General features: G+C 40.4%; 1 protein-coding gene across 1 annotated transcript in view; it reads right to left on the minus strand.

The window, feature by feature from the left end:
• Positions 1 to 1,121: 1,121 nt before the first annotated feature.
• The window catches only part of CCDC192 (coiled-coil domain containing 192), a 211,154-nt gene continuing 186,808 nt past the window's right edge, over positions 1,122 to 25,467 (minus strand). Inside the window, exon 7 of the mRNA XM_054589870.1 lies at positions 1,122 to 1,408. Coding sequence (XP_054445845.1) covers positions 1,122 to 1,408 — 287 coding nt within the window. The remainder of the gene's footprint in view (positions 1,409 to 25,467) is intronic.

Consider the following 25,467-nt stretch of genomic DNA (forward strand, 5'->3'; position numbering starts at 1 on the left):
ATAAACAAATGCATTCTAGAGGACAAGAAAAAAGACAGACCTCATGGCTATTCACTCTGCAGGCTCTTCGGTACCCTCACTCTCCCTAGTTTGAAGCTTGCCCTCCGTGACAGTTTTCTGTTCACAACTGAGCTGTGTACTAAAATAGAACCAGTGCTATCCATCCCTTGCAGTGTGACAATCCTCTGGTAAGGGAATGGTGCTAAGTTCTTTGACTATATAGTATTGTGGTTTCTCCTCTCCCATTGTTTCCAGGAACTCCTGGAAACATAGTCTTCTACAGCTGTGTGGATTACATGACTACTGATGCCTAAAGGGGAAGCATGCAGTGTTTGCATCTGAATACTTTTTTGTTTCCTTTCAATATGAACATTAGAAGATATATTCAAACCCATGAATTGAACTTGATAGATATGCCTTTATTGCCATTTTATTGTTCATGGTTTTGATTCTTTTTCTTAAATAAGTCCCTTTAACATTTCATATAATAATGGTTTGGTGATGATGAACTCCTCTGATTTTTTTCTTGCCTGGGAAGCTCTTTATCTGCCCTTCGGTTCTAAATAATAGCTTTGTTGGGTAGAGCAATCTTGGCTATAGGTTCCTGCTTCTCATGACTTTGAATATTTCTTGCCAATCCCTTCTAGCCTGCAAATAAATGGCAACAAATATATATCTATCAACTATTGAATCTGAACAAACTAAGCAAACAAGAAGAACAGAAACAGAATCATGGATATGGAGAGAGTTTTGATGGTTGCCAGATGGGAAGGAGTGTGGTGGAATGGGTGAAGAAATGAGGGGATTAAGAAGTACAAATAAGTAGTTACAGAACAGTAAAGCACAGTGTAGGAAATGGAGTAGCCAAAGAACCCATACGCATGACCCATGGGCATGAACAGTGGTGTGAGGATTGCCTGAGGGAGTGGGGGGTGCTGGGTAGAGGGGGGCACAGGGGGAAAATTGGGACAACTCTAATAACTTTATCAGTAAAATATAATTAAAAAATAAAAATAAATTTAAAAAAGAATTTGCACTTGAGATTATCAGTGAGAAGACTACATGGGTTTTTGGACTTTGATAAAAATAAACTTTTATTGTTTTTTAAAAACTGGGAATTTTTACATATCCTCATCAGAGACCACAGGAGTAATGCTATTATTAAAGAAGATTGGGGCTTCTTGTAAACATTTGGGGAAGTCTTTGACCTCTTGGAAAAGACGGGAACACCGCTGGGCTTCCAGCTGCTGAATCTTTCTTTCCTTTTCCTCTAAAACTTCTTCCAGCTCAGTTATCTTCCCAGTCTGAAGAGTCACCTGGGTAGACAACTCCATAATCAGGCTCATTTTTTGATCACATTCTTCCACAGGGGGGACACCGCCACAGGACTCTTCCGGTGAGTTGTCTTCTAAAGAAAACAGGAAAAGGAAAGTCTGAGCAGTTTTAATTGAATTTCCCAGAACTAAAAAAGAGGGAAGATGAAAAGCTTCATTTCTCACGTTCTTAAAAGACAACACAGATGTTGCATCATCTGGTCAGATACACTGAGAATAGAATCTGGATCCAGTGAGAGGAAAGTTTCTGGGTGCTTATGAAAAAATAACTTGGAAGGCTCTGGAGAGGGAGGAGAATTAGTTTTTGCAACTCTTTTTGGTACACATTTAACTTTAATTAACCATGGGAATAGGCTGTCCTGGAAAATCCAATCTAAAAACAAAAGCCATCCGAAGTTGCACGTTATCCCTTTCCCTAAGAACTTTTCACCAGAGCTACAATGAAGTAGAAATATGCTACAGTTTGAATTTTAATTCAACTGGGGGAAAAAAGGTCATTGCCCCTTCTGGGAGAAGTGATCATGAGAAAAGGTTTCTTTAAAAGTTGGCAGAGTATAATCTGAGGTGATCTAGAAAAACTCTATTAGCATTGCCACGGGGCACAGCCAGGGCGCCCCCTCACCGCCCCCCCTCGCCGCCCACCGCCCCGCAAAGGGTATTTTGTAATGGGGTCCAGAGACTGGGGTGTCCAAGAAAAAGATATTCTCCCCACCCCAGGGCGGGCCGCCATGGGGGATGGGAGCCTTGAGCAGGGCCATTGAGAAGTCAGTTTGCATGTCAATAACAGGATAGCTTTGTTCCTCGTTTGCAAAGAGGATTATTTGGCATATCACCAAAACTAATCAGGAAGGTTTAAAAGACTTAGTACAGAATCTAACTGAAAGAGAGAGAGGAGAGATAGGGGCCTGCAGGAGAGAGAAAGGGACACAGACTCTGGGGAACAGTGTGAAGACCACGCGGGAAGAAAGAGGGGAGAAAGGACTCTTGCTAGTGGGCCAGGAGAAGGTGCCACATGGTTATGGATTAAGAGCTGGAGATCGCGGCGAGGCAGCGGATGGTGCTGAGACCCGCGAGAAGCCTGCCTAGCCGAGCCCTGGACTTCTGTTTTTTTTTCTTTTGAAGGATGGTACCCCTAACTGGTCTGACTGGCCTAACTGGGCAAAGGGGGTAAGGCAGGACAGTGCGTGTGCTGGTGGTTGTTTTGAAGGGATTTTGAGGTTTAAGGGTGACATTTAGCCATTAATCAAACCTGTATAACTTTTGAATAAATAGTTCCTTTCCTTTTCACCAAACTCTGCCATTCAGAGCCATAATTCCAAGGGCGGCGGGCAAAGGACCCTCAACCGAGGGGGTCCCGGGGAAGGAGGGTGTCATTGTTTCTGTAATAGCATCTGGGCACCACCCCCCCACCCCCCACCTTGGGTCCTTTTGTTCGGTAACAGCATGAGATCTCCTGTAGAGATTCATTTCTTTTAGGTTTGAAGACTTTTTACGATTTTAAAATAAAAGTTACAAATACCTCTTGGACACAAAAGTTTATTCTTTATCAATTTCTATCAGTTAACCCCCTCAGATAAGGATAAGAGAGAGAAAGGCTCTGATCAACAGATAAAAGATTAGTGGCTGGTAGCACTGGAAACCCTTGAAAACAAATCTCACTAGATGATCAAAAAATTCAGCTCCTGAACGCAAACCTTACCCTATTAGACTTTAGCAGTACCATCCTCCTTACCACTTACATCTTGAAATTTCCACCATGTAATAATTTCTTTGAGTTATATAAAAGGCTGATTTCAGCTGTAAGAAGTAAGGGACATCAGAGCTTGGGTACAATTGTAGGAATAATTGAGCCAATAGCACATGGATGAATCTGACACATGGTCTCGACAGCTAATTGCTATAGCTGAAGGTTCAGCATTTACTGAGTCCCTAGTGAAAATAAGCCTCACAGTTGCACAGTCAGCCCAGAATACAAAAAGCCTGGTGCCATGGTGTACCGGCTAAAGATGAGACAGCTTTGCTCTGAGAGTCCGTGGAGGCAGGTAATCATCCATTTCTCAGCGAGCAGGACTAATCTGAAGTCATCACATTCCCGAGGGCGCACAGGTGAAAGTCCATGTGCTCCGAATAACACAGCAAATGTTTGGGCCTCACAAAAGTGATGAGAGACACAAGACTAGTCTCTGCTCTGAGAAATTACTGTTAGCAATATACTAGCTTTCAGGAATCCATGGAGAAATTTTTGTTCAGAACATTTGAAATTCTAACCACAATATTTAAAGAGATGGTTGTTTGAGTATCTTTCTACAAAGGCAAAGAAAAAGATCTCAGATCTCAACAGGGCATTTGGTTTGTTGCCTCTGCACTAGGCCTATGCTGTTAGGCCCAGGACGGGCGCGTGGCCGTAGACCTTCCTCATCTGCTGACATGCCAGGGCCTTCCTTTCCTCTGGCCAGAGCTGTGCTGTCCAACACGATAGCCGCCAGTCGCATGTGGCCACTAACCCACTGAATGTGGCTAGTCTGAACCAAGATGCGCTGTAGTTGAGATGTACATATTTGAGGTGGAAGACAGTTTTAAAAAATGTGAAGTATCATTAAATTTTAAGAATTATGTGTTAAAATGATAATATTTGGGAACTATTGTGTTAAAGTACATTTTAAAGATTAATTTCACTCATTTGTTTTTACTTTTTAAATATGTGAGTACTAAAAATTTTTAAATATTATTTGTGGCTCTCCTCATTTCTGTTGAATAGTAACTGGCCCAGAGTTGCCTTTTATTTTTTCAAATTCTGTTATTTAAAAAAAGTTTTCAATTACAGTTTATAGTCAATATCATTTTGTATTACTTTCAGATGTGCAACATGGTAGGTAAATAGTCCTATACATTGCAAAGTGCTGCCCCTGACAGTTCCAGTGCCCACCTGGCACCATACCCAGTTTTTGCAATATTATTGACTCTATTCCCTATGCTGTGTGCTTTACATCCCCATGACTGTTTTGTAAGTTCCAATCTGTACTTCTCAATCCCTTCCCCCTTTTCACCCAGAGTTCCTTTAAAGTGAGCACTCTCTGAAACCCAGGGGGGATGTGTTCCCGGAGATAGCGCTAGGTAACCGGAGCAATGGTTGTTTGGGAGGGAGGAGCTCTGGCCCTCTACGGTGAGCACAGAGAGCATCTATCTGCTACCTCAGGTGGTGGAGGCGTGGAAATCTGGGTTTGGATGAATGGGTTCTTATGGGTTGAAGTGAATTTCAACAGGAGAAAAGAAAAGATGGGAGTGGCAGCAAGGGGCAATGGGGAGGTGCTAAGGAAAGGAACGCGTGCAGGATGGACCGTGCTTGGGCCTCTTCTGTAAGGCTCAAGAGCAGAGTGGAGACGTCAGGCCTTATATGTACCTGCCTGTCACCTCCTTTCCCTTGGATCTTTCCCTCAATTTTTTTCTTTCCCCAGTTTCCCCCTTCCCTTTAGGAAAAGCTTTCTCTACCAATTTGCACAACGAAGAAAGAAGTGTAGTGCTACTTCAGAAGGCAGATTGGTCAAAAAGAGTGTTTTTATTGGTTTGTTTGTTTCTTAGTTTTAAAAATAATGCCATATAGGTACAGTAGTTTGTCTATTTAATTCTAATGACAAAGGGGCGACGATGTAGCAGGGTGGCATTGTATAGGCATTATAGCCACTAGGTCTACATCTCTGTCTCTGGCCCCTCAGGTGAGAGTGGTAGTAGAGAAAGAGAGGCAGGGTGTCTTGGTCAGTGCAGGCTACCATCACAAAATACGAAGGACTGGGTGGCTTAAACAACAGAAATTTTTTTTTTTAGAGTTGTAGGGGCTGGAAGTCCAAGGTCATGGTTCCAGCCTGATCAAGTTCTGGTGAGAACTCTCTTCTTGGTGTGCAAATAGCCACCTTTTCATTGCGTCCTCGCATAGAAGAGAGAGAGAGAGAGAGAGACCATAGCTCTCTAATGTTTTTTCTTATAGGGGCACTAATCCTATGAAGAGGGACCCATCCTCCTGATCCTATTTAAACTTCATTAACTCCCAGAGGCACCATCTCCTAATACTACTATGTTGGGGGTCAGGGACACAGCACATGAATGAGGGGGTGGGCACAATTCAGTCTGTGGCACAAGAAAAAGACAATTGGAAAAGGAGTAGAGAAAGCACATGAAGCTAAATGAAGGAAAGATGGCATGAGACCTTTGATTCCTACTGTATTTTTTTATGTATTAAATGAAAATGATGATAAGGAGATAAATATACATATCAAAAAAGAAATTTCTCATACAAGTACGTTTTACTATTCAATGAATTCTTTGCACATAAAAAAATATTTTTGTTCTCTTTCTAAACACATTACAAATATCAAAAAATGTTTTAAACTCTTAAACAAAGTGGGGGACTCCAGGAGTCCACATCTTATTTGTATTGGAAGTAGCCCAAGGACAGTTTTCCGGACTCCACAAGTAACCTTCTCATGACCTGCTGCCTCCCAGTCTAGGCTCCCTAAACTGGAAGGGATGTGTGTCCCTAGGGTCCTGACAGTGTTATATGTCCCCCAATCTCAAATACCTATGGTCCTGATAGTATTACATGTCTCTAAATCTCAAACACCTGTGGTCTTTCCTATGCTTTTTCCTTGCAGCTCACATAACTTTGCCAAGACCATGGCTAACCTGAGGTGTGAGGTTTTATCATCTGAACAGGTAATCTTGGGTGTAACTCCACACCCAGAGGCTCAAGGAGAACCAGAGACCTGAGAAGTTCTTATATGTTAGAGAGAGGGAGCCAGTCTGATTAACCACTGCCACAATATGAACTGATTAAAATTGTTACTGTTGCAGCTACATGGCAAAGAGGGGACAGGGGAAGGTGTGTGGTAGTTGGGCAGGTTTAGAAAGATGACAGGAAATGGAGCCTTCTGCTCATAGCTGGGCCAGACTATGCTCTGTTTTCTGTGTCAGCCTTGAAAGACAAAAGACCCAGGAGAAATTGTGACATTTGCCTTTGACCATTTCCGGATTCTCATTCTTCATGCTCTCAATATCTTTGTGCTCTTAGCAACGTGCCATATGAGAGTTATGTCCAAAATGAGTAGAGTCAACATTATTCTTGTCCTGGCTGGAGCTCTGAGTGAGTCAAAAGCACAGGAATTCAGGACACTTTTCTGTAAATATCTAACGGATCCTAGTAAGCTCTTTGTGGTTTTTTTCCAATTTCTGCCATTGAGGTCAGAGGTACCATTATGGTTACTATGATGAGTCTCAGGGGGAGATTTATAGATCCATTGAACATCTAGATAAAATGGGTATGAGTGTTATAGAACAATTAGACTGTATCTGTTAGCAATTACTTCAAGAAATACTACAATACTGTTTGTGGAAGACATCCACATGTAGTGTTATTAAATGCTTTCACAGAGCTCCAGGAGAATGGGATGACTGTGAGCTTTTCCTTTTTGAATTATGTCCAGTCAAGCCAGTGTAGAAACTGGCAGGACAGTTCAGTGAGTTATGCAGCTGGAGCGCCCACAGTCCACTTGAGCTCTGGGGCCTCAGAGATGCCACCCGCACAAGCTCATACTCTATTCAGGGTGCCCACCTAGCCCTTACCCAGATGCTGTTCTTGGTTTGGGGAGATTCTGAAAGCTCAAACTAATGGAACTTCCTTCCATATTGTTTATACATAGTCTAAGGAGCAACTTGGAAATTTAGAGTTGGAATGTGCATTTGGGGAGTGCTCTGGACTTACCCAAACAGGAGTAATTTCTACAACATCCCTACCTGATTCTTTTCTAAGTGAGTGGCTCTCTGACATTGGCACCCCTCAGGCTCTTCGTAGGTCAGCTGCCAATTGCAATCAACAAATAAAATTTGCATTTTGCCCCCATGCAGCTCGCCATGGCTGCAGAGATGCCTGGCAGGTGTGGAAGGCTGCAGTGCGGAGCCCCGGAGGAGAGCAGGCTACGACTTGCTAATCAGAGAAAGGCGCTGTGGTGGAGTTGTAGGTCAAAAAACCTACAATACGGGAAAGTGTGGCCTGGGAATCCAGGAAGTTAACGGGTCTGTATAAACAGTGATATAGTGCTAAAGGCTGGCTCAGTGAATGGCTGGAAAGCTTTTTTTAGATTTTCTAAATATTTCTTTCTAAAAAGGTATTCCCCTTTTGATCCCTTCATTGTGCCACCACTCAGAAGTGCTCATTGAACAGGGAAATGCTGAGAAGCCCTGATGTAATTTCTGATTCAAATATCTCCAGCAATGGGAAGCACATTTGTTCCCAATTTGGTGTCAAGTATCCTCCATGGTCACCTTCTTCATTCGTTTATTCAGTAATTAGACACAGGGACACCTAGAGAATGAATCAGATGTGATGGCTCCCAGCGTCACAGCTCTAGTTTGCAGGGCAGAGGCAACACAGAGTTAAACCCTCAAGGACATTGAGGATTTAGCTTAAACAAACACCTCTGCTGGGTACTCTCTTTTGAACGCTTACTTTTCTCTCTGCCTTTCAAGCTAATGACCAAGGTTGCCAACTATTTACTCAAGAAGAAAGAATCTTACCGGTGAGGTGATTAAATACCTCATTCTTCCAGAGCCACCCAGGATTACTGTTTGGCCTAAAAGACTATGTCAGCTTCCTCCTCTGTACAAATGCCCATCACTGTGACTCACCTACATGTTGGTTTGGAAAGCTGTGTATATTTCTCAGTAACCACAAGAGAGTCCAGTTTCAGCTATTGCCATACTTGGACTTGAAAACTGGCACATCCTTGTCAAGACATCCCTCTCACTATTTGCATAAAAAATGACAACAAAAACCTACTCTAGACTGTTACAGTGAATATTTGAGAATGGTAATTCTCTGGAATAAATGATTCACTTATTTTTTATGTTCTTATAGCACAAATATTTTACTTCTTGAAAATCAGATTAGTTTTACTTCTTGAAAATTTCCCTGCCCTCCCCCCTCAATGTGTTTTATTTGTATAGAGACCAGTCTCTCTAGTGCTAATTAACTGAGTTTTGAAGGGTTTTCAATTTCTTTCTACAAATGCCGTGAATGCTTAGAATACACGTGAAGTTGGCAGGTATTTGTAGATTTGGAAAAAAACAACCGGCATTGTAAGAACAAATTTAATTGACAAATAAGTTTGGTCAGTTAAAAGAATTAAAATATAGTGTATATTTGCCAGGAATTTTCCATATGTGTCGCAAACCTTTCCATTTCACCATGATGACCATTCTTATAATAGGAATATGTTTTAAAGGAACAATTTGCCGTGCAACGGCAGACTGGAACAAATACATATTTTCACCCAGTAACAGCCCAACCAGTCCTATACTTAAGAACTTGAAAATATGTTTTAATAAGTGCTTTGGAGCGAACAAGATACTTAGTTGCAGCCATGATGAAAAGGCTGCAGCCCTAATTACATGAGGAAGTGTCTCAGAGCAATGAGATCAGAGAGCCTATAGAGTACCTGGTGCAAAAAACACTTAGGGAAAAGAGGGACTTTGTAGGAAGCACTTGTTTCTTCAAGTTCACAGGGCCTCAGGCAGACAGCTCTCACCAGTCACCAGAACCAGCACAGCTTCGTTCCAGCATTGGCAGGATGCTCTCACCGTCAGACGTGTGGGCCAGGCAGACCGAGGGGACTGCAGACTCCCAGCTTCCTTCCTATGTCACTCTGAGGCATATGCACATGGTGATGCTCATGCTTAACATTTGTTGAAATGGTTAATTCTCTTGCCTAGCACAGGTAGTTGACATGGTGCAATAGCTTCCTTACTGGCTGCCCTGCCTCTGTTCCTGCCCCTGTAGTCTGGTTGCAACTCTGCCCAGAGAGGTCCTATTAAAATATAAGTTGGGTCTTGACACTCTTTGGTTTAAAATCCTCTGATGATTTTTTTCATCTCAGGCAAGACTCAAAGCCCAAGTGCTTGCACTACAAGGTCCTCTGTGCTCTCCCCGCCTTTACCTCACTGACACACCTCCTGTTCCTCCTCTCCTCGTTCACTCTGCTGTGTCCCACCACCCTCACCCCTAACAGCCCAGGCATGTTCCTACCCCGCGGCCTTTGCATTTTCTATTTCCTCTTCCTGGATAACTGGGCGCCTGACACATACAGCGCTAGCTCTCTCAATTCCTTCAGGCCTTTCCTTTCCAAAGTCACCTTCAGGCAGTGAAACCTTCTTTGGCCATCGGTTTCACCCTGACTCCAATTGCTCAACACATCAGATCCCTGTTGCCTGTTTTGTTTTTACTGACACGCTATATATCTGGTTATACTTTATTGCCAGATGTTAATTGGTGTATCATTAGGTTGGTTCCTCGATTTCCTTAGCAGGCACATCTTTTTTTTCCCTCACACAGATTTTCATTACTGCATTTTTTTTCAGATAATAAATTGTTGTCATTCTACTGCACTTAACAACTCTGAGTCTAAGTTCTTTCTTCACAGGAAAATGGAAAAGTCAGAATAAATCTCTTGTAGAGATCTGTGAGCTATAAATACGGTTCTCCAAGCTGGCAGCCCAAAGCCTCATTTACACAGAAAATCTAAGGCTCACTGCTGAGATTCTGCCGGAGTGAATCCAGGAGGGTATCTGGGAATCTCTCTTTTTACAAAGCTCTCCAGGTAATTCTGATGATCAGCCAGGGTTTTGCAATTGAATTTCTGCTGACCTACTGTAAGGCATGATGAACTAAGCTTTTGGCTAAAACTAAACATGTAGGCCAGAAATCTCCCGGGCAAGCCTCTTCTTGACAAGGCTGCAGTCTGCACAGCAGGAGAAGGGAGCACATCTGATAGACCCTTGTTACCTGATATGGCTCTGCCCACAAATGTTACTTGCTGACTGAATGTATCTGTGGTCCTTCCAGCACCCATTCCTCCAATTAGCTTAAAAAGATCAGCAGCCTCTTGTCAGTTATAACTTGGCTAAATTATCTCCAGAATATCCAGAGAAAATGATAAATGCTTTGATGTGTGTTTCTGTTTTTGCTTCTGTTTCTATTTCCCAGTGAATGGGTGGACCCCTTTCCTCACAAGTGGTCTGGAGGGGGATCTCTGTTTCCCTAACCAGGAGGAGAGGGTCGGGGAGGGATTATGCCTTGGGGTGGAAGCACAGTGACTTCCCAGCTTCCATCAGAGTTTAACAGCTACCACTGCCACACAGGGAGAAAGAGAATCCCTTTCTGGAGATCTGAATCAAGGGTTTTCTTCTTGGAGCTTGCTAGAGTCAGCTAATATGTCCAAGAAGACTGATAAGAACATTATCCCGGAAGGTTGCCTGAAACCTGGGCAGTAGCTCAGGAGGTTGTTTGTGTGGAACAGAAGTGAGGCTGTTTCAAAGATGAAGATACATGAATAACCATGGGCTTGCATGTGGGGCAGTGGCCAGACGCTGCTGGGCAGATGGCAGTGCTGTTTTCCACCTTCTATCTCCTCCACGGGAAAAAAATGCTTCACTAGGGGGAGGACAGCGCAGCACAGGTTAACCTAGCCCATAGCCCCCTTTCTGGGCAGGATACCTTCCCATCCACTTCTGGGTCTCAGCCCACATCAGGTTATGCTACAGGAGTTCTTGGACAAGGTTGAGAAATGACACAAACATCGTTAGCCTAACAAATTACCTGAGTTATGACAAGAGAAAATCAATTTAGGCAGGGCTTTTTGGAAGCTCTTCTACCTCTTCCTTTTAGCAGGGCCTGAAGTCCCCTTCAAGGAGAATAATGGATGAACCCAGTGACTGACAGCCTGGCCAGAGGATCTTGGTTGGAGAATAGGAAATTTAAGAGAGGGAGAGACCTAAGAAATTGTGAGAAGAAAAGGAAGAGGCAATAATAGATAAAGACTGTTCCTATGCTTATCTGAAGTGGAATCAGTATGGACTCAAGTCAATTTGAGGGATAAATGTAGAGGTTCTTTTACATCATTTGGACTGCATGTCTAACTACAGTGTCTAATAGTGAGACTTTTCCCTGCTTTTCTTCCTGATGCGCAGGGGTTTTAAAATGAGAAATGCCACTTTGGTTTATTTGCATTAATTTTCAAAAGATGTTACCGTTTCTGGTGTTGTATAACATTGAGAAATAAAATGATACTGTAACAGTAATAGTATTGGCAGGGTTAGCTATTTTTTAAATAATGACAATGAAAATTAGCTGTTTTGTGTGCACATGCTAAAAGATGGGATAAGAGATTCATTATTTTTGTTAAGCAGGATTTACTTGTTGAAAGTGTGCAAAGGAATGTGGTTTGTGAAGAAGACTTACAGTCACTTCAATTTTGCTGACTTGACATTGCTAATAAATGTTGCTGACAACAGAACCATTGTATACATTCATTTTTTTGTGCAAAATTTTGAGTAACATGGGCAACTATATCTCACAACACAGGGCTCCATGTCTTCCTTAAATCTTATCCTGTCCCTCATTTTCTTCCTTTTGGTTAGCCCCAAGATGACAGTGATGGCAACATTGAATTTTATGAACCCTCTAGATAGAGTGCTAGGTCTAGACTCAGTACTTCTTGGCTGGAGTTAAGGAGTCTGTGCATAAGATGTAATAAATTGTGCCCTGGCCGGTGTGGCTCAGTTGGTTAGAGTGTTGTCCTGTACACCAAAAAGTTGTGGGTTCGATCTCTGGTCAGGGTGTGTACGGGAGGCAACCAATCAATATTTCTCTCACATTGATGTTTTTTTCTCTCTCTCAAATCAATAAACATATTTTTAAACATTAAAAAAGAGATATCATAAATTACAAACAATATTATAGTGACAACTTTTTCCTTCACCAAACCTTAGGTAGGGTACTCTGAACTTTTTCTTGACTAATTCTCAAGAGCCAGGGTAGCAAGAATCTTGCTAGGACACTTCAGAGGGGAACCTACCCCCCCCATTCTTGTTACCTGACCGCTCTCAATATCTGATCCACTTTCTCATCCTTTGCCATCCCCTCAGATGATATCTGATCACCTTGGCCTGCCTGCCTTCTCCTCATAGCTGTCTTCTAGCTCCACATCCCACTACTCTGTTCCTTGGCTATAAATCTCCACTTTTCCTTTTATATTCAGAGCTGAGCCAGCCCCTTTTCCTTAATGTGATAAACTTGACACCTATCACAAGAGTTCTGGATGAAGTCTTTCTTACCATTTTAATAAGTGACAGATTAATGTTTTCTTTAAAAATGGCAGCTGAAGGAGCACACAGAATTTATTTGGGCTGCTCATTTATTTTTGTCCTGAAACACTTATAATGATGGAATCACCTCCTGATGGTCCTGACCAAGTGGGATCTTTGCATCACCCAGAACAAAGCCTCTGAGTGCTGAACACTCTGTCATTTGAGAATGACCTTGCTGAAATCCATTACAGAGATTTTCACTTATATAAAGCATCAAGTAGTGGAAACTCTTAAGGCTCCATCCATAATTCTCAGCAAGTTTGTCAGAATACTTGAGAAAAAGAGAGGTATCATCTTGAATGACCTCTGAATATCTGCCGCTTTTGACAGACCCCCTTAAAACACCCTTCCCTTGACTTCTATAATATGACAGTCTTATCCTCCAAACTTTGTGACTGCTCCTTTTGGTCTCATTTTGTGGGCTCTTTCTCAGAGCAGTTTCTGCATGGAGATCCCTACATTCCTGGCTTTAAACTTTCTTCTTTCTCTTCATAGGTAATTTCAGTAGCTCCTGTGGCCTTGGTTAAAATCTATTTGTGTGATCGATAGCCACATTTACGACTCGACTTTAGACCTGAGCTCTGGACCCTGCACCCCTCCAGTGATATATCTCCTAAACATCTCAGATACAACATGTACAATACTGAACTCATTATCTAGCTTCCAAAATTGATCTCCTTCCAGGGCTCACCCGCTGAGTAAAATGGCATTAGCACGTATCTACTTGCTGAAGTCAGAAACCTGAGGGTTACTTTAGATTTCTCCTTTGCTCCTCCACACTCTTTTATCCATCTTATCACAAAGTCCTGTTGATTTAAACTCTTAACTTTAATAGGTTTAGCAACCATTAGGTAAGACAATATGCTCCTGCAATATCTTCACCTCTGTGCCCTCGTAATTCTCATTCAAAAATTATTTTCTTAATTCCTCTGGGGTACTATTTTATTAAGAACTTTCTCAAACTCAATTACTTCCTCCTCAGCTTAAGCCACATTATGAGAATGTAATCACTGGTCATAAAAAACTAACAAGCTGAAGAGGACCACTTATCAGATGATACAAATGGGCTTTGTCTGATGCTACGTCTGAGCACTTGGACATTGATTTTGGGAATCTACAGGGTTCAGTTCAGAAGAGACCACGAAAAAAGTAGGTCTTAGAGAAAGAGATATAAAAGTGGTCCAAATGTGTGAGAAGAAATGGCAGAGTCAAAGTGGGTAGGAAAACACCAAAAGGGGAGGGCCTGAGTGCACTCAAGAGAAACCGCTCACGCAAACAAACACAGCTTATCAATCTCACCCCCTCCACAGATAACCGTATCTTGCTTGTTTTTTATTACCTCTTTCACTTTTATTTTGTGCAACTTGCTGTTAGTTTGAATTTTATAGTAGTAAGACAGAAGTAAAAAAACTGACTCAGGGATGGATAAGGGTTAGGGATCTCTCTGCTACGTTGGTAAACTGGCAGCATAAAAATGGCGATCCTGAAGACAGCCTGTGGCACACAGGTCTTTCGATCCCTTCTCCCAGTGGAGTGCCATTCCAATTTTATCAGCTTAAGTATACATTTTTTGAAATTTCAAGATGTAATTTCATCTTGAAATTACAAAAGATAATTCAAATGTGATGGAGAAATTCCCCATGAGGGAACTCAAACAAGCTTTTCTTTATTTAGGAAATCTTCTGATATTTGATAAAAACATTAATTTTCATAGGTGTTTCCCCATTAGTTACATACTTCACCATGTAAATTATATGCCTTGAGGTCATTGTTAAAGATAATGGTAAAGAAGTTATTTTCAGGTTGGGCTTAAATCCAATGCACTCTAGAGAAGCACCAAATATTGTCTAAGAGACTAGTAACACTTAGCAAAATGCTTCCATTCTTACACTGGGAAGTTTCATTGTATTTGTTTTGGACATGTGATACAAAAATATTAGAAAAAAATATTTATAATTTTTAGAGATGTCAAAGAACTTCCATAACTATGGTTTTCCTTTTTCCAAAGCCCCTCCTTCATAATTATAATTATAAGACAAGAGGAAAAGGGAAGAATAAAGGCAAGTGAGGAAAGAAAGAAACATTTACAGAGCTCCTGCTTTATGTCATTTTACTAAGAACTTGTTTAGCAATTACACCAAAGCAGAATAAAGGTTTATATCTTGTTTCTCTTATTATATCCAATACAACCAGAATGCTTCCATAAGAGTGGGTTTCAAATATGTCGGTCACTTTCCAACCTCATGACCACCCCCTTCCCACTATGAGGTACCCAGGGAAGCCCATGGAGGCCTTGTCCCATCAGCATATCCTCCCACTCTGGGGTTATAGCACATCTGTGGCGATCATATCCTGAGCATTTCTCGATTATTTACGAGACATTCCTGGCTTTAAAAGAATAAAACAACAGTCTAGGTGTCTCATTCTTTTTTATTTTTATCTATTATTAATTTCTGAGCTAGAAAATGCTAAGGTAATAGGAACCTTAAGAATTGGCAGCAGGATTACCATTAAGACTTGTGGGCATTTGTTCTGGTTACTTTCCAAGAGGATCCTCCCAGTGTCTTCTGGTTCTAACCACCTGGATAAACAAAGGCTGGGGGACACACTAATTTTCAGCAGGCCAAGTTCTCTTTTTGCCTCTGGTTCCAGATATAGGAATTTTTAAAATTTAATCTGTATTATGTATTAATTGGTCAATGCTATTCTTTCGACCTTAAATTAAACCTTCAAATGAGAAAGTTTGCCTAAAACTGTAAAAGTATCTGGTTTTTCTAAAAGACTCAGGTTGGGTTTAATCAATCAAGTAAGGTGATTTTTACTTTTAATTGGCCTCAAAAAATCAGTATCATTTGTGAATATATCAGTCAGGGTGATTTCAACTCCAAATAACAGGACATGTGACTATCAGCAGGTTAGACAACAGGGAGTTCATTACTGTACAAGGTGAAGTCTGGGGGATTACAGGTCTAGCTCTTTATGTGGCTCAAGGAAGCCAAGTTGGCTTCTGTTAGATTCTCATATTTTCCCTATTTGTAAGGTGGCTGTACTCTTTATGCATTGCCTAAAAGTTGAAAGAGAAAGGAAAGTCTTGTTTTGTCTTTCTTTTCTTTCTTTTTAAGATTTAGGAAAGCTTCCATAATCACAATAGAATTTACCTTATTTAAATACTTCATCCATGGTTATATCATATTCCTAAAGCAGCCTTTGACAAGGAAATAGAATCACTATGACTGGTTAAGACTAAGAAACATTAATATTCTGGGGTGTGTGGGGCGGATCCCTGAAATACATTATATGACTAAATTATGAATAAAATTGGGGTTCTTCTTAAGAAGCATAGTGTCTTGTGTAGGTGATTAATAGTCTGCCACTGTAAACAAAACCGTTTTATACAAAATGCCAATAATAGTGTATCATTTACTACCATTTTTGTTGCCAAAACCTGAAAGCCCAACTCTAACTGGCTTAAGTAATAAAGAGAATGTACTGAGATAGGGCTAATTTTAGGCAAGACTTGAACTGGCAGACCCACTAACGTAACTAAAAATTTTCTTGGCCTGTTCTCTTTCTTTATAATGTCAGCTTCTTCTTAAGTCTGGTACTGTTCTGGTGGTCAGATGACTGCCATTGTCTTCCAGGGATAACCCTCCTTCTTTCTATCTAGTGTCAGAGAGTGTCCCCACATGTCTACTACAGAAAAAATAGGAGGCTTTTCTTTCCCATGAGCTTCAATAAATATCCCTCACATTCCATTTGCTCTAGACAAGGAACTAGAATCACCATGACTGGTTAAGACTAACACACATTATTATTCTGGGGCGAGGTGGGGTGAGGAGGGTCATACTAGATGATACGCTCATGTCTGAACCAGTAGATGGGCTCTGCAGTTGATGTTTAAGCTTATAACATTGTAATCCATTTAAAACAAGGAAATTTTAGCAGAGATTTTTCCAACGGAAGTGAAAGGAAGTCACGAAGAGAAGTGAATGAATGAATAAATAATGAATAAAGAAAGTTCTCTTCTAATGATAATGGATTTTGTATTATAGCCATTTTCTTAAGAGTTTCAATAAATCAAATAATTTTTTTCCGGAGCATAGATTAAAATAAAGCAAGTCATAAAAATCAAATATATAGGAAACATCTAGTAAAAGCTACACCAGTATCAAAAATCTGGCAGAATAAGAAGATTATTTTGGATGCCATTTATTGGTTTTGAAAAAGATTAAGAAGTTATTCATTGTAACGTATTAAAATTGGAGAAACTGAATTAATTATTTGTCCAAAGAACTCATACAGAATTCAATTAATTTAGGTTCAAATTTGGCTCTGATATTTGTTTTATCATCTGAGGAGACTTTTTAAATTAAATAAATAAGAAATATTTTTAGTAGCATGTACTTTTTAGTGCACAGTATTGTGTAGTGCCAGGAATGCCAACATTTCCAAAATGGCTACTATCTACATCACTAGGTAAAATATATATATATATATATATATATATATATATATATGTTCTAAAATATACTCTTGGACAAATTAATAGTGTCTAAGGATCAGGAAATGAATTATGTGATTCAGTATGAGAAGAAAGGGCAGCTCCCAAAAGATGCAATGGGAAGGTTCGGGGCCTACGCTGACATGAATGGCCACTACAGTTATTTCCTAAAATCTTGGACAAATCAGCCCCTCTGTGTACAAGCCTCTTTATTTAAGAAATAAAAACATCAACCTATGGAAACAATAAAAAAAATTTTCTCACTCTAAAATTCTATGATTATATCAGGAACTTTGGATTTCTGGGCATATATTCTAAACTATTTTGTTAGTTAATGAGCGTAATGTACTGTGTTGTTAGTTCACGTGTCAGCACTTAAGCTTCTTATGCTTGATGTTGCCCAGTAGTAGGTTTGTGATAAGTAGCAGATTCTCGTTGAGTTAAACTGGGGACAATAATAACGATTCTGTCTTCTTCAGTAAATAGTGGGAAGGAGTGAACAGTTTATTTAGTATCCCTCTAATGTCACTATGACCCCAAGTACAGAAAAACAGCCAAGGGACCAAAGGTGGGCAGAAATCACTTGGTTAATACTTCCTTAGCTTTTTCAGCTTCCTGGACATTATGAGCCCCATTGGTGACAAACCACAAAGTTACATATTTGCATATGAGTGTGATTCTCCCCAGTGGGGAAAATAAGAATTTGTCAGGTAAGAATTTCAATGAAAACTGAAAAAAAAAAAAAAGTCTTACAATTGATTTAATGTTAATAACTGGTATAATGATGTTGAAAAAGTCAACAAAGTCAACGGGACAACTTAAGTCCTCAAATTATCATCTGTCCAGAAGTATGGTACAAAAGTACAGGTGAGTGGATCTCTGTGTATGAAAACATATTCTGTGTGGGCCACAAATGCTCAGAGAGAAAGTCGATGATGTGACATAGGAAGTTACAGAGAGTAAGTGGCTACAATAAGGAATCGTTTATCTGGACTTACCCCACCCAAAAGTTGCACTGTCAAAATGGCCCATCCTGTTCCTGCAGTATAGAATAGCTAGAAATAACAGAGACACAGGGTGGGGGCAAGGGTTGGGGGAGAGGGAGAGTGAGAGAAGTCTAGTAAGGCAGAAGAGTTGAGGGGAAAGCTAAGGAATGAGCAGCCCATGGCAATTTGGGGAGGATGCTTTGAAAAATGGTGATTCTGAAGCTCCAGCACTGTCCTGTGCAGTAGCAAAGTAGAACTCTCTCAGATTTCAGTGCGAAAAACTTTGTGCTTTGAGGAAGAATGTTGAACAACTGCTGATAGACTGAGAATTCTCTGCTTCAAGTACAGAGGCCTTGATACAAAAGAGTGGCTATACCACATACAGCCTGAAACTGGGACAGTGAAGGACATAGGAGAGCCAGTGAATCCTGTGCAACCATGGCAATGATGCAAAATAGGAACAGGACCAGGAAGAGGCTGTTTTTTAAATCTACAAATTCTTTCTTTTAAAATATTGATCAGATTTCATTTTATTTTTATTTATTTACTTTTAAGAGGGGAAGGGAGGGAGAAAAAAAGGGAGAGAAACAGCAATGTGTGAGAGATACATTGATTGGTTGCCTCTTGCATTCCCCCAGCTGGGGACCTGGCCCGCAACCCAGGGAATTGGACAGGTGGCCTTTCTGTTCACAGGCCGGTGCTCAATCTGCTGAATGACACTAGCCAGGGCTATCCACAAATTCTTTAATGAGAGGACTGGACATTAATATGAGAACTACATGGTTTGCTTAAGGTAAATTTAGAAAACTGTCTATAGTATGTTGTATAAATCCCTTCATCTTTACAAAGCTCTCAGTAAAAACAAACAAACAAACAAAAAACCCCCTTCAGATACTGTTAGAGATAAACATGGGAACCAAGTGGAAGCACCTGACCCTAGCAATCAAGTACCTGGAGTGGTAAAACTGGATAAGCAGCATCATTTTCCAAGTGCTGCTTGAATAAGGCCTGATCCTATCTGGATGTATCACACATTCCGGATGCATAGGTAAGCTATCCATGCACATACGAATAAGCATGACCAGAGCCAGGAGAGACCAGCTAAAATAATGCAGATAGCAAAATGCACAGTTGTTAACTTCCCTCCATCAATACTATACTTTTATATAAAAAAAAACCAACATAAAAGCTTGATTTCATAAAAAATTCTAATGGATTAGCATCAACTAAGAAAAAAATGTAAATAAATAAAATAATACAGATTAGGATTTCTCAATGGCACTCAGTTTTTTAAGGGGCTCTTGGAGATTTGGACTCATTCATCCCACAGTATCTATTACACACAAGCATCTAAGTTCATCTTTGGAGATAAAAAGGTGATTATAAACCAGTCTCTATCCTCAAGGAGAAACTTTTAATGCTCTATTTTTACATTGTTATAATAAGCTTGTTTGTCTACAATCTGTTAATCAGCCCAGTTTCAGGATAAGGAATTGCACATGTTTTCTAATCCAAAAGACATTCCCTGAAGAAAGCAAGCATCTTGAGAAGCATGTAGTAATTTTAAAGGTAAAATATGTCCCTTGGTTTCCTATAGTTAAAAGGAATGTGAGTAGAGCTGTTTTCTTTGTGTAGATCATAAAATTATAGTATGACTAGTCAGGGCAGAGGACAATCTGTGTGCACCTGTAAGTTATAAATACACAGACATATTATCACTTGCTGTGTGAGCTTGGCAGAGTTAAACTTTCTGTGCTTCAGTTTCTTCATCTATAAATAGGCTTATCAATGTCAGTACTATACCTCACAGTATTGTAAGAGACATACATAAGTTAATTCATGTTAAGTTCTTAAAGTAATGCCTGGCAGATAATAATTGCTCAAGAAATGTTAACCATATTATTTTTATTGTCTACCTACTGTTTCTAAGTCCATTCCTCAAATCTAAGTCCCTCATCTTTCTAAAAATCAAGCGATGTTTCTTTTTAGTGTAAGGATCAAGTAGAAGTTTCCATTTGTACAGTGCAGTTGACAATTCCATAGCTTTCTTTCCAAAAGAGCTCTGCAAAAAGAGAGTTTTTCATGGTTCATCTGGTGGCAAAATCTGACCTGACCTGATTTGAATTTATTGCCAGCAAAATCTGATCTGAACTAATGGGAAACTATTTATAGTATTTATACATCCCATTCAGTGGAAATATTGATATATTTGATTGTGGAATATTGTCCCAGATCCTACTGGGATTACTTTTTAAATGTGAAAAATCCTGTATTCTGGAAGATATTTGGTACCCAAATAAGATATTACAGACCTACAATAGTCAGGATAGACTATACAGAAGAAATTTCCATCTGTGGCTCTGCAGGCAAGATTTATTAAGCAAGGATGCGAGCTTCCTCAATTGTAAACATTCTGAACCAATCAGCTCTCCAAATCTGAGAAATGAGGAACTGATTTCCCCCATGACATTTATTATCACTAGGCCAATCTCCCCTCCTACTTGTTCCCTCTGCTATAATTTGCAAGAAGCGGTTATTTTAGTTTTGGAACATTTATCAAGTTATAATAATTCTACCTCTCTTCCAGTGATGTCTTACCTCCCTTCCAATCTCTATCCACATTCACCATAATGCACCAGAAAGAACAGGTCAAAAAAACGCAAATTGTTGTGTGGAGATATGTGTCTCCTCAACCCTGCTCTTGATTGCTTTTTCCATCCCCCTCCTCTGCCCCCTGCCCCAGGGATAAGTCAAGGAGTCAAGAAGGAAGAGTCTTGCACGTAACTCCGTAACTCCGTTGTGCCCTCCAGCACAGGTCCCTGTGATGCCTGAGCCACTGGTTGAAAGAACTGTCTAGTCTCCAGGCAGTTCATCTGGTTTTATCTCAGGAAGTTGACAGTAGATCCCAATCTAAAATACCTATTCTTATTAAAGAGCCCTAAGATCTTCAGAGATATCTAGGAGAAAATAATTCTAAGACTCCTTCCTCTCTAACTCCAGAGAGTCTAAAGTTATGTGTTTAAAAATTCTCCAAATAGACTTAATCTCCACATTAAATTTAACCACAGTAACTACAGCTGGATTTAAAAATCTGCCCTCACTCCTGTGACTAATAAAAAGCAGCAGTCTAGGTAGAACTGAACCTGAAAATCTCTTTTCCAGTGCAGTCAGGATGTTTTCTTTCTCTTGTGGTCAGGGAGGCTTCAAGATGTAAAACTACTTAGTTACCAAGGTGGCCAACAGTAAAGAGGTAAATATAGGTTTATAACAGATATTAATTTGAACAAGAAGAGCATTCCAGCCTCAGTGAGGTGAAGACCCTATTTCAAGGGAAATATGGTAAAGTGCGTTGGAATTCTCCCTGGGCCATTTACTCATTGTGTGTCATGGAGCAAACCACTTGGTTCCTTTGGGCTTCATTTTCTCAGTCAGCACCATACACATCATAATACCTGCTTTTGCAGAATTTCCCCAGGTCACAGCTGAAAATTACTGAGCTGCAGTTCAAATATGTATCTGTTTGATCCCCCAAACACTGATCTTATCCTTACATCATGCTGTCTCTAGAAAGTTCCCATGCAAAACGGAATATTCCCTCTGCTGCTAACAACCAGGCCAGCTGTGTACAAAGCGTAGAAGAGCTTTTGGATGGTTTAACTTTCAATGATGGGTCCTGGGTGGGTCAGGGCTACATGCAGAGCACACCTGCAGTGTTAAATTTAAAGACTTTCTTTGACCTAAGTAACACGGTGACAGGAAGGGCGATCTGAATGAGCTGTGGTTCTATGGTTGGAGGTACACCTGCGGTCCCATGTAGTGAGCCTTAGAAGGTTTTATTGGAAGCATTGCGGAGCTCACTGAGAGCTGAGTAGAAGAGGAGAAACTGCAGCAGAAATTTCAGTTGCTTACAAAAATCTAAACAGAGAGTAGAGTTCCTCTTCCCAAGCAATCCTGGGTCTCTGAGACATGATAGCTCCAATGAACACCTCCTTATCACCAAAAGGAATCATCCCTTACTAGAAGCCTCTCAGTACCTAAGAAGCCAGTTTCCTCCTGTGATGTCTGTGAACGCAGAAGCCCTTGGCTTCTTGGAATACTTTAAGTTCCAAAGTCTCTTTGGTATAACCTTTCTATGCCACACTGAATAAAGTGTCAAGTACAGCTTCTTCCTTTTCTTTTTAAACCCAGGAACTTCTTCTCATTGGGGATAACAGGAAAACAGCTTCATAGCCCATCGGACACACGGTTACGCTTTGAAGGGAGGCTGCTGGAAGAACAGCCTGAAGATACTGTCTCAGGTCAGTGGCATTTCCTTACTTGATGTTGTTTCCCGACAAAAACTTTTTTTGCTGACAGGTGGGGGAGTGGGGGGTGGGGTAGGGGATAGTGGGAGTATAGGACTTAAAATAAATGGATAACTTAAACTAAGGCAAAACAGGGAATTGTAGTGTTAATTCTCTTCTCCTTTCTCATTTATTGTACATTGTCATCCCCTCTGTGGACATAGAAGAAAAAATTCTCTCTATACACACTCATATCTATCAATAAATGCATATAAATTGTGGAACACACCTACTTGTGGTGCTGGGAAGAAAACAGATGCATTTTTTTAGCTCCCCATGATCACTTTGAAGGAGAGGATGTAGGACATGTCCAGGACCCTGAGGCTTCCCACGCTTATACAGCAGCAGCAGGGTTATTTCCCAGCTTCTCTCCAGGGGTCAGAACACCAGGGATTATTGTCAGATCTGCCTGTTTACATGTCTGTCTCCTCCTCGGGCATGTAAACCCCCTGGCGCTTCTTATCTCCAGGTCTCACATAGTCCAGTGGCTCACAGTGGGTGTTCCACAAATGTTTGTTAACATCTTAGCGAGACTGTGGGATTCAGCATATGCCTTACGGAATTAAAGAAAACGATCTCGGTTTTGGGATCTGGTGATGAGACTGATTATGAAGGAGCAACATTGGGAGCTATTTTGTGTTCTTATTGGATGATGTGCTATATATAGCTTGAAGGTCACATCTTACATGAAAGTAAGTGTATCAGTTGGCTAATATAAGTCATTCAAAACATGTTTGTTTGTGTGTAATAAAATTACACAATGCATGAAGCTTTAGGGATCTCACGTTCTATCTTCATTTTCTAGCTAAATTAGGCTCTACGAGAGGAAATAGTCTTCTCTCTCACAGTCTGCCACTTTTAAACAACCTCAAAGGCCTATTCCCCATGGGTTATGGTTTGGCAGAACACTGCTCTTAGCCTGTATACAGGGTCATGTGAAATACTGTGACCTGGAAAGTCAGTGGGCCACTGTTTCCTACTGGATACCACCTTTCCTATGGCTCCTGCCTGGGAAAAGAAACCCCCCTGCTTACTGCATTGGAGAAAACAATGGGAATGGTCAGGGGAATTGTGCGACATATAACTATTTAAACTCCTGTATATTCAGTTCTGAACAATTTCTAGTTCATTGTTTTCTGGATTTCCCTATTATTCATACAACCATTCAGATGCACAGCTGAAGCTTCCTTTTATATTGCATCATTCCACACCAATCACTACCTAATAAAAATGGAAACGTTAACCATCTGAGGAAGGTAGAGCATTGGCCTCATTTGAACATGAATTCTTTGCAATGATTTAGGATCATTGCAAAGAACTGCCACCCACCCTTGTCTAGCTTTTGCATTTTCAATTGAAGTGAGGATGTCAAAGGCTTCTTGGGACCCATTACATAGTGAGATCCAGCTTAAAGGTAAACAGAAGATTTTTACCATCCATCACCTTGAAAGCCATAAACATATATGTCATTTTGCAGATGCACAAACAAGATAGGAAGGGTCTAGCCTCCAGCTTCAGGCAGAAGATGCAGACCTGAGATTACTTTGAGGATATGGAGCCTCGGAAAGGTCAACTTTTCTTTGTAACGCGTTCGTCTTATAGGCACGCCCTATAAGTTTTGTCTCAGTTTGACATAATTTCTCACACAGGTACTTGTTGTGGCAGACAAGTGGAAGATAAAAAACTGTGCCAAATTAAAATGAGCACATGTAAAAACACTGAAATTTGATCCTTGTCTTGATTCTTTTTCACAGGAGAAGTAATAAAAATCATCAAAGAGATGAATTGAGATTCTGCTCACCTTTAAGAAGTAAAAAATATATATATATTCTTATTCAACATAATTTTATTAGACAAACAATATATACATAAAAACATACATATCTTCATTCTATCAAGTCTTGAACTGTTCTGTTTACTTTGACTAGAAAAAAAATGTCACTTATCATTAGTTTAGTGAACTTCAGTGCATTGTTGTCTTAGCACTTTATGACTAAAACAAACAAACAAACAAACAAACAAAACTATTAGAAAAAGCACCCTGAACCAGGTGTCAGAAAATATGAGTGTTGCTTCTAATTCTTTGTGTAACTACCTAGTGACAGGGGACAAATTATTTAACTTGACAGCTTTTAGAGTCGTTGAGATTGGAACTATCATAGACTAAGACTGCAAATCAGGCGGCAAATTTAAAAGTTGCGAACATGTTAAAAATAGAAAAAATTGTTTCCTAAGTGTTCCATTTCAAAGAACATGTTTATCTTACTCAAGTGTGGTATACCTCTAAACTGAATTGATTTTTTTTTAATTGATCTATTCTCACTTGGAAGCAAGGGAAAAGAGTAAACTTGAACTTGCCCACTCAGGGTACCTATGTCCTTGCAGTTTAAAACAGCCACTTCCCAATGCCTACAGATGTAGATCAGTCAGTTCTGAGAGCCCACCTCCTTCTCTCTCTACATTTCCATGAAAAAGTCTTTCAGAAGTTCCTACACCACACTGCTTTGTGTAATAGAGAGACGCCTGATTCTTGCATAGGCCTGCTCCTGTGTTCTTTGCTGATTAGTGTCTGTTGAGCTATGGTTAATTTCACCCGCTTTCCAGGTGTGTTGGAACTGGACACCAAAGCCCTGGCTTCTGACATAGCCCATCTTCTCCAGGGCTTAATGCCATCTCCTTGTCCTAGTCCTGGACCTCTTCAGGCCGCAGCTCTTTTGCCTCTGACCCTCAACCTTTATTGATACACTTGAGAACTGTATTTCCCTGATGGTATATGTGACACATGGGGAGCCAGAGCGCTCCTACTTCGGCCCAGTGAGCATGCGGTATCTTAAAGGGCAGACTCCTCGGGCTCTGTGCAGTGAAGCAGTGAATTAGCTCAAAATCTAACTGGGTGTTAATGCCACTGCCCATTGCGTTCTCTTTGGGCCTTGACCTCGTGTCTGTCTTCACAGAGCTTTTCTCTTTCTTCTCCTTTTGGCTTCCCCTGCTAGCAATAGTAACTTACGAATTTTCCTTCCTTTTCTATGATACAATCTAGGGCCAATTTTCCAAGCTTGGGTTCTTGATATATGTAAGTTTAATAGTAATATATTTCCATTTTTATAGCTTAG

The sequence above is a fragment of the Pteronotus mesoamericanus genome, unplaced genomic scaffold (assembly GCF_021234165.1).
Source record: "Pteronotus mesoamericanus isolate MK-2021 breed Mesoamerican mustached bat unplaced genomic scaffold, CSHL_Meso_final scaffold_167, whole genome shotgun sequence".
Classification (NCBI taxonomy): Eukaryota; Metazoa; Chordata; class Mammalia; order Chiroptera; family Mormoopidae; genus Pteronotus; species Pteronotus mesoamericanus.